We start from the raw sequence: 10,266 nt of genomic DNA on the forward strand, positions 1-10,266 counted from the left end.
GTCAACTACCCAAATAGTCAACACAACAGCTCCTTCAACTACCCCAGTAGTCAATGCAACAACTCCTCCAACAACTCCAGCAGTAAATGCAACAGCTCATCCATCTACCCCAGTAGTCAGCACAACAGTTCCTCCAACTACTGCAGTAGTAAAAACATCTCCAGCTCCAATCACTCCGATAACCAATTCGACCGAAGTACTAACTACCCCATTACCAACTAAGCCGGTAGCAACTACCCCAGTACCAACTATCCAAGTGTCAACTACAACGGCATCCCGTGCAACAGAGGCGCCACTGACCAGCCCACAACTGTCACTGCAGTTCAGTCTGACATCGACCTTCAATAGCTCTCTGAGCAACAGCAGGTCACCAGAGTTCCTGGCTTTGGCAAATCATGTGACTACACAGGTAACTTTCATTCAATTTAATACAGTGTCATTAGTTATTTGAAAGACGCATGACAAAATCATAATCATGATCATCTTCGTCATAATTCATCATATGGCATCTTGATACCAGCCTTACATTGTTGAATTGTTATTATAATATAACTTAAAATTCTGTATACATTTTTTTTCAGCTGGATAATTTGTTCAAGGCTCAATTTGGAGCCAGATTCCTTCGAACTGTTGTCAATAGTTTCAGGTGGGTACATAATTATCATCTGAATGTCTTTGAAACAGTGTGGATGATGGAGGAAAATAACATTTCAATGAGTATTGTTATTTAGTATGCCTTGGGAGTGGGTTGTTACTGAAGTAACGCTTGTAAAAGTTTTTAACATTTTTCTCATGTTATTCTCAGGTCAGGGTCAATTGTGGTGGAGTCTACAGTGATATTCAACAACATCAGCTCAGTGCCCAACGATAGCCTGGTAGCACAAACTTTACAAACTGCCATTACTTCCAACACGTCTGGCCTGACCTTACCTATCAATTCATCCTCCATTGTGGTCACACGTAAGACAATTCATCAACACATCTCTTTTCTTATTCTCACACACTAAAAAACACTAGATGGTTCGGAAAGATAGGGCTGCCTCGCTTCTAGTTCTTAGGAGACTTTGCAGTGTTTAGTTTTTTTCTGTATTTTTCTCACATTGTTTGCCCAGAAACTATACGTGTTATTTATTACAGCTGGGAAGCACTATTAGAAATCAGAGCGACGGTAACTCACCAGCACTACCAGCATTATGACCAGCAATACCAGCAATATGACCTCTCCCGAGTATATTATTTGCTAATGTTCAGTCCCTGATTAACAACGTTGATGAGATTAGGGCAAGGGTTTCTTTCCAGAGAGACATCAGGGATTGCAACATACTCTGTTTCACGAAAACATGGCTTTCTCGGGATATACTGTCGGAGTTCGTCCAGCAATCTGCATTATCAGTTCATCGCACCGACAGTAATGAACATCTCACTGGGAAGAAGGAGGGGATGTATGTTTGATGATTAACAACAAATGATGTAATTGTGATAACATACAGGAACATACAAGTCCTTTTGTTCACCAGACCTAGAATACCTCACAATCAAATGTATATCCCTCCTCAAGCTGATACCACGATGGCCCTCAAGGAACTTCACTGGACTTTATGCAAACTGGAAACCATATATCCTGAAGCTGCATTTATTTTAGCTGGAGATTTGAACGAAGCAAATTTGAGAAAAATGCTGCCTAAATTCTATCAGCAATTTGAGTGTAGTACTCATGGTGCTAAAACACTTGACCACTGTTACTCCAACTTCCGGGTTGCATACCAGTCCCTCCTCCACTCTCCTTTCGGCAAATCTGACCACAACTCCATTTCTCTGCTCCCTTCCTATTGGCAGAAACTCAAATTGTTAGTACCCGTGCTGAGGACTATTCAACACTGGTCTGACCAATTGGAATCCATGCTTCAAGACTGTTTTGATCATGTGGACTTGGATATATTCTGGGTAGCTTCCGAGAATAATATGGACGAATTCACTGAAACGATAACTGAGTTTATCAGGAAGTGTATAGGAATTTTGCACCCACTGTGACTATTAAAACCTACCCTAACCAGAGACCGTGGATAGATGGCAGTATTCGCGCAAAACAGAAAACACGAACCACTGCATTAAACATGGAAGGTGACTGGGAATATGGAAGAATACAAACAGAGTAGTCATTCCCTCCGACATGGCAATCAAATAGGCAAAACGTCAGCATAGAGACAAAGTGGGTTCACAATTCAACGGCTCAATACGTATGTGGCAGGGTCTACAGCCAATCATGGACTACAAAAGGAAAACCAGAGGAAACAAAAGGAAAACCAGCCATGTTGCGGACACCGACATGGTGCTTATTGGTTACTAACACAATGCAATAAAGGGTCCCTAGTGGACTAAACCGATATGACGGCTTGGTAGACAATGGACAGGGGTGGGGACAGATAAAGAGTGGGAAAGACATAATGGGAACCACTACACACAGTTGATAAAAAGGCTCATTGAAATGATAATACTTTTCACATGAACAGCCGCTCATTTGAAAAGAATTGCAATATATATATATATTCATGCCTGTATGTCTTGTTGTCTCTTTGACGAAATCTTCGGTCTGTCTGCTGGAGAGTCGGTCGACAGAAATTCTCTGGCTGTGTCCACCAGAGATCAAGTCTTTCTATAGTTGTAACTCTGTTACAATGGATACGTCAGATGTACCAATGGTCGTTCTATAGGGAAATGTTCTCCAGAATGGATCTTTCAGAGTACAATTCGGTCGTTTGATTGTGAAATGTTCTCCTCTCGTCTTCGGTCGAGTTTCCTAGACTATTCCACATATACAGCTGCAGACTGTGAATGTGTGCATCTTTAGTTTTGTAGATTTCCTAAACATTCGCAACGTCCGGTTCAACAATGTCCGTCTGCTTGTTCTGTAGAGTAGTTGCCATTTCAACGTGGGGACTCCCGTCCCTGCGTTTTCTTGACTAATTGTACATTTCGTCACGAGTGGGTTTTATGCACTCGGGGAAAAGGGTGTTCCCTCCTTTTGTCGTAATGTAATGTCTGTGCTTGGGTGGGCGTGGCCACTGACTTGGTTAAGACTTCATATGAAAAACAATTCTCTAATTTAGAAGTCTAAAATCACATTACATCTTCCCACAAATGGTTTCAATTTTAATCATATCAGTTCCCCAAAATTTGGGTATGACCCTGACAACTGGGAAATATATACATTCAAATATACAGTTATGTTGTTATTCTGTCCTTCATGAGATCCCAAAACACAACTGATCAGACACTTCATCTCATATGTTTATAAAGGTATTCTATAATATTATACTGTATCTTAGTCTATGCCACTCTGATATTTCTCACCCATATATGTATATATTCTTAAATCCATTCGTTACTTAGATTTGTGTGTTTTCGGAATATGTTGTGAAATTGTTAGATATTAATTGTTAGATATTGCTGCACTGTCGGAACCAGAAGCACAAACATTTTGCTACACACGCAGTAACATCTGCTAAACACATGTATGTGACCAATATTTTTTTTATTAATTGCAAAATGTAAACATTGCGTTGAATGTTGCATTTTTGCAGGAGCTACTACAATGGCTAATGCAACCACCTCCGCTGCAACAACTGCTGCTCCAACTGCAGCGGTGAACACCACCACTCTGGCAGATGTCACCACCACCACCGCTGTTCCGGTAGCAACCACCACCACCGCTGTTCCGGCAGCAACCACCACCACCGCTGTTCCGGTAGCAACCACCACCACCGCTGTTCCGGCAGCAGCCACCACCACTGCAGTCGCACTAACTAACCCTCCATCTCCTAGTGAAGGAACCCTGATTCTTCGGTTCAGTCTCGATGAGAAATTCACCTCGGATCTTGCCAACCCGTCTTCTTCAGCATTCAAGGCTCTGGCCGGCAAAGTGGTCTCAGAGGTAAGTATCCAAATGCCTTTTCATCAATACCACACCGAAGAGACTGGATATCAGTGGGCATCTTATTGTTATATAGAACCAAAGATTATTCAGTTCAATGTTATCGTACTCTTGGACCTCCCCGTTGAGAACAATGTCCAGACTTTTTTTACGGTCTTCTTAGTGGACATGAACCCTTGTGCCTGCCTATGAACCCTTGTGCATGCCTAACAGCTGTTATGGGCAACAGAGAGTACAATGTGCACAACATGGGGAATATTTACAGTTTTGCATGTCAGTAATCAAGTCATTAAGATTTTAAACAACTTTTAAATGCAGAAATACAGCCAGTGTGATGAATTTTGCATCGTATGAAGCAAACACAGCATCTTATGATGCAAAATGGATCATACCTTCTGTGTTTCTGTATTTTGAATGTTAACTCTTGGAACTACCGCTCCCGGATCCGGGAGAATTGTCATCAACTGACACTAATTAACATAACGCAATGGACAAAAAATATTACTAGAAAATATTCATATTCATGAAATCACAAGTTAAATATATTGAAACACAGCATAGCCTTTTGTTAATCACCCTGTCATCTCAGATTTTGAAATTATGCTTTACAGCCAAAGCAAGTCAAGCATTTGTGTAAGTTTATCGATCGCCTAGCATCGCATTATGCCTAGCTAGCAGCAGGCAGCTTGGCCACGAAAATCAGAAAAGCAATCAAATTAAATCGTTTACCTTTGATGAGCTTCGCATGTTTTCACTCAGGAGACTCCCAGTTGGATAGCAAATGTTCCTTTTTTCCATAAAAATTATTTTTGTAGCCAAATAGCTCTGTTTGATCTTCACGTTTGGCTGAGAAATCGATCGGAAATTGCGGTCACGACAACGCCGAAAAATATTCCAAATTAGATCCATAATATCGACAGAAACATGGTAAACGTTTTTTATAATCAATCCTCAAGGTGTTTTTCAAATATCTATTTGATAAATTATCAACTGGGTCAGTTGGCTTCTTAGTAGGAGCGAGAGAAACATATCACTCTGAGAGCCACCAGCTGACCACTGACGCAATGTTGTCGCTCACGCTCATTTTTCAAAATTAAAGCCTGAAACTATGTGTTGTGACACTAGACACATTAGGGAAGCCATAGCAAAAGGAATCTGGTTGATATCCCTTTCACTGCTCAATAGGGATGCATAGGAACGCAGAGGTTTCTAAATTTCTCAGGCTTTCTCCTGCAATATCAGTTCTGTTAAACTCACAGACAATATTTTAACAGTTTTGGAAACTTTAGAGTGTTTTCTATCCTAAGTTGTCAATTATATGCATATTCTATTATCTGGTCCTGAAAAATAGCCTGTTTACTTTGGGAACGTTATTTTTCCAAAAATGAAAATAGCGCCCACTAGTTTCAAGAGGTTTATATCTTCAAAATGTGATTGCTGACATGCAAACATTTTGAGGATTATATCAACAATTGACTAATGAAACAAATACTAAAAGTCCGTTTTTGAGTGGCGCATTCCTAACTTTGAAATTTGAAGTTTGGAGCAACTTTGAAATTTGACGTTGTTTTGCATGTCAGCATTTATGTATAGCATGACACATTTTCTGTTAATGGTTAAGGTTTTGGATCGGGTGAAAACAGTATGTTTAGGCATTCATTCCGAAAGGTTAAGTTAACAGTTAATGTTTGGGATAGAGTTGAAACAAAAACATAATAAACTAGTGTCTACAACTGGTATTGAACATGCAACCTTTGTATCTGTTGTTATGGGATTTCCTGATTTCCTGGACAGGCATCCAATTTCAAGGTCAATCTTGAGCAGTCTGGGCTTTGTTCTATGACATCAAAGCATTATTTATTATAATCCTCAACATCTCATTTTTCAGAACACATGAAGTCCTCTTGATTTACACCATTTCCCTCTCAGAAAAAAACTGCTAAAGTATCCCAATTAGCAGAAGAGTCTGGGGCACCTTCTTGTAGCGCTTGGTGTTTTGACTCTTTGACTCTGTTAAGCTTTGGTAATCATATTTTAATATTTCAATGCAGGTGAACAAGATTTTTGCTAGAACCCCAAGCTTCCTTCGTTCCATTGTCAACTCATTCAAGTAAGTATGAATTCTCATTACCGACTTGAATACTTTGATTATTACAGTGATGATAATGATTTCTGTTGGTTGTCCATTTTCTTTCCTAGGAGTGGATCTGTAGTTACCAACATGACCCTCGTGTTCAGTAACAAATCTTCGGTTCCCAGCGCATGCAGCGCACAGACAACTTTCACCATCAGTTCCACCTCCCTGAACATCCTTCCGGGCAGCGTCAATGTTGGTATGTATTAATTGTCACAATACAACTACACATCTGTAAGAGCAAAGTCAACATTTGAACAGAAACATGAAAAGACAATCTACTTTCATCATTCACTGAATCTTTATTTTTCCTACTTTTTCAGAGTCATCAGTCAATTCAGGAAGTGCTCCCCGACCCACTGCCTTCTGTCTGGCTTTCTTGCCTCTCACTTTGGCACTGCTAATGGTACAGTTGCTGGCTAACTAATAGCCTGTGTCATAGCTCCTATGGCATTTTTTCCACCAATGAACGGTTTTCCAGCTCTCATAGAGACAGCCTTAAGATTAAGGACCTGCTTTGGCAGAAGAATGCACAATGGATTGTGCCTGTGTTAATTGGCAAAATATATATGTATTTCATGTACATTCCCCCAAGTACATACAAACAAAAACACACCTAAGTGTACCTTTTGATGTCAAGTATGATATTTGTGACATTCCTTAAGAAATCATATAGTTTTTTTTCTGCTTATGAATATTAAATGCATATACCTTTTCTTTCAAGTGACTGTATTTATACTTAACCATATAGACATTACTTATTTATTTGCATCTTCCACATGTTTTATATGTTAGATTTATATGGAAAATAACTGAAAGATTAGAAAACCTTTCCTACAACTTGTGACATCCAAATCCTATTGTATACCTTTTTTTATTGTGCTATTTGATCATAGTTGCATTTTTAGTTATTAACTGATTGTAACTACTTTATATCTGTTTTTTAATTCACCAAGACCACATACCAAATACCTTTATGATATTTACTTTTAGTTATTTTGGGCAAATCACTAAAGTGTGTCAAAGGGGCCGATGAAGTAATGCTGAGCACTGCATTGTTTTAAAAACATTGTAACTTCTTATCTTGTTAATATTCAATCCAATATGTAAAACACGTGGAAGTACATTTTCTTCATTACTGTTTTAATATAATTCTATTTTGGGTCGAATAATTTATTCATAAAACATTTACAGTATGAGTTACCATGTGAGTAAAATGCCTTAAGCATAAAAAGCTTATTTTTCTCAAATGTTGTGCACAAATTTGTTTTCATCTCTGTTAGTGAGAATGTATCCTTTGCCAAGATAATCCACCCCCCATAATAGTTGTGGCATATGAACACTTTACATGTTGCATTTATACGTCTGTTCAGTATTCCTGTCCATCTATCTATTTATCTTTCTATCTGTCATTAAATAAACGTTTTGAATGAAACATTACATTTTCTTTTTTTTCTTTGAGAAAGTAGTGTTCCAATTTATACACGCAGTAGAAAATGGTGACTCGCACTCAACATTGAAAAATACCAGTTCATATTCTGAGCGATACCATCAATACGAATAATACCTCAAGTTAGTTTAAAAAATGTGTGAGGTGTTATTGCATTATGGTCATTCAAATTATACAATACCCAATGCAACATATGGAGTACAAAACTATATGGGGATATCAACGACAGCAGGGGAAAGTGTGTAGATAGATCCATATATCCAAGATGGGAAAATGCAAAGGAAGAAATGAGAAGCACATAGCATCATACACCGCTCACACACTGCATGAGCACTATATAGCTTCTGAACACTAAAGATATAGATCTCTCTTATTCAAAACCAAAAACGCAATATATATATATTTTGCAAACCTCCATCAAGCTCCTTAATTAATGGCATGAAATTGTCTCTTTTTAAGTTTCACTCTGTCCTTTAGTTGTATCAATCACTCCACAAAATAAGTTTCTTTAATTGAAAATAAAGTTTAGTTTAGAAATCTCCTACGACGTTGTATGTTTGTTTTTGTAGTATGAAAAGTACATTTCTATATTATTACTAAGTAGCATAATATGGGGTGTAATGGATTATGATGAACATAAATCAAAACTGTTGGGCAAATTAATGTTCAATGATCCATCAGTAAACCCCTTGATCCTTGCCTCCTCCTCCCACCCAAGAAAAGTATATGAACAGTTAGGAGCAGAAGCTCTGAACTGTCACATCAGGCCCATGTGTACATCTTCTAACTTAGATAGCTTCAAGTTCCTCGAAGTCCACATCACTAAGGACCTTTCATGGTCCAAACTCATCAACACAGTTGTGAAGAGGGCATGACAATGCCTCTTACCCCTCAGGAGGCTGATAAGATTTGTCACGGGCCCTCAGATCCTCAAAAGGTTATAAAGCTGCACCACTGAGAGTATCTTGACTGGCTGCATTTCTGTTTGGTATGGTAACTGCTTGGCATCCGACGGTAAAGGCACTATAGAGGTTAATGCGTTAGGCCCAGTAGACCTCTATAACAGGCGGTGTCAGAAGAAAGTTCCAGCCGACTGTAGCTCAGGACCTGAAGCAAGGATACAGTATGCATATCCATTTGAAAGGAAACACCTGGACGTTTGTTAAAATCTGAAATGTATGTAGGAGAATATTACACATTAGATCTGGTAAAAGTACAAACAATAGTGCAAACAAAAAAATATGCGTTTTCTATGTTTTTTTAATTCCATCATCTTTGAGAAGCAAGAGAAATGCCATACATTATTAAGACAGGAGCCTATGTGTAATTTAGATGTTGTCCACAAGATGGCAGCAGTGTGTCTGTGCAACATTTCAGACTGATCCAGTGAAGTATTACCTCCTACACAATATTTTGCATCAAGTCTGCCAGGAGTTTGCTCAAATGTGCTGAATTGGTCAACTTATACATTTTCAAGTACATAACTATAGAGAACATATACAAGTCCTATGGTAATAAAGGTTTTAAATGTACACACTCCCAGGAATGTCAAATATGATGAATTATTAGCTTCACTACAGAAAAGACACTAACCTTCACACATCTAGATGGACGGGCGGGAAGGGTGTGGAGCCAGAGACAGGAGTGGGGTCAAACTGTACTGCCTAGTTCCTACATTTTAATATAAACAAAACTACACTACATTTTATCTCTGGGACCGTCAGGATGACAAATCAGAGCAAGAATACTGAGTGTAAGTACATTATTTACCTTCAGATGCGAATGTATCAAACCAGTTGCCTTGATGAAAGTGTTTTGTTGTTTTGCACTATCCTCAAACAATAGCATGGTCTTTTTTCTGTAATAGCTACTGTAAATTGGACACTGCAGTTAGATTAACAAGAATATAAGCTTTCTGCCCATATAAGACATGTCCATGTTCCGGAAAGTTGACTGTTGTACACAACGTTTTCTAGTCACGTTATCGAATATTGAGCAACAACCGTCCCGGTTTAGGGACACCGATGCCGTAGAGGTTAAAATCCCCATTGGCCTCCCGGTGAAATTCCTGAGCAGTATCCCTACCTGTTTGGGCTAGGGGGCAGCATTTTCACTTTTGGATGAAAAGCACGCCCAGAGTAAACTGCCTGCTACTCAGTCCCAGATGCTAATATATGCATATCATTAGTAGTATTGGATAGAAAACACTCTGAAGTTTCTATAACTGTTTGAATGATGTCTGTGAATATAACATAACTCATATAGCAGGCAAAAACCTGAGAAGAAAATCCAACCAGGAAGTGGGAAATCTGAGGTTTGTAGTTTTTTAACTCAGCCCCTATTGAAGATACAGTGGGACATTGGTCATCTTGCACTTCCTAAGGCTTCGACTAGACGTCAACAGGGTTTAGAACATTGTTTGATGCTTCTACTGTGAAGTGGGGCCGAATTAAATAATTTAGAATAACTGTCTTCAAAGTAATGACTCGGGACGTCGGGTTTGATATGAAAGCTTATTTTAGTAATAATACTTGTTCACGTTACATTTAACAAATTTAGATTTTACAGAGCAATGAAAGTAAGATGCTAGCGAATAGGTCAGCTTAACACTTTACACCTGCACATAACTGGCGCGTTTTCTCTCTCATTCCTGTCGCAAGGCATTCTGGAACTTGCAGTCAAAAGCGTAATTCAATACTAACCAATACAATTACATATCTAAATAACTGTAAAGAAATGTCTTTAGATACA

The 10,266-nt window shown here is 38.7% G+C and overlaps 1 protein-coding gene across 1 annotated transcript; it reads left to right on the forward strand.

Annotated features, from left to right (window-relative positions):
- Window positions 1-4: 4 nt before the first annotated feature.
- LOC135532742 (integumentary mucin C.1-like) lies at window positions 5-7,500 on the forward strand (the record flags this gene model as incomplete). The annotated part of the gene is made up of 7 exons (XM_064960189.1): window positions 5-409; window positions 582-646; window positions 806-960; window positions 3,582-3,931; window positions 5,983-6,041; window positions 6,131-6,264; window positions 6,389-7,500. Coding segments are annotated over 7 exons (1,272 nt in total), but the record flags the coding sequence as incomplete, so codon positions are not given.
- Window positions 7,501-10,266: the final 2,766 nt, after the last annotated feature.

Source organism: Oncorhynchus masou, unplaced genomic scaffold (assembly GCF_036934945.1).
Source record: "Oncorhynchus masou masou isolate Uvic2021 unplaced genomic scaffold, UVic_Omas_1.1 unplaced_scaffold_2002, whole genome shotgun sequence".
Taxonomy (NCBI): domain Eukaryota; kingdom Metazoa; phylum Chordata; class Actinopteri; order Salmoniformes; family Salmonidae; genus Oncorhynchus; species Oncorhynchus masou.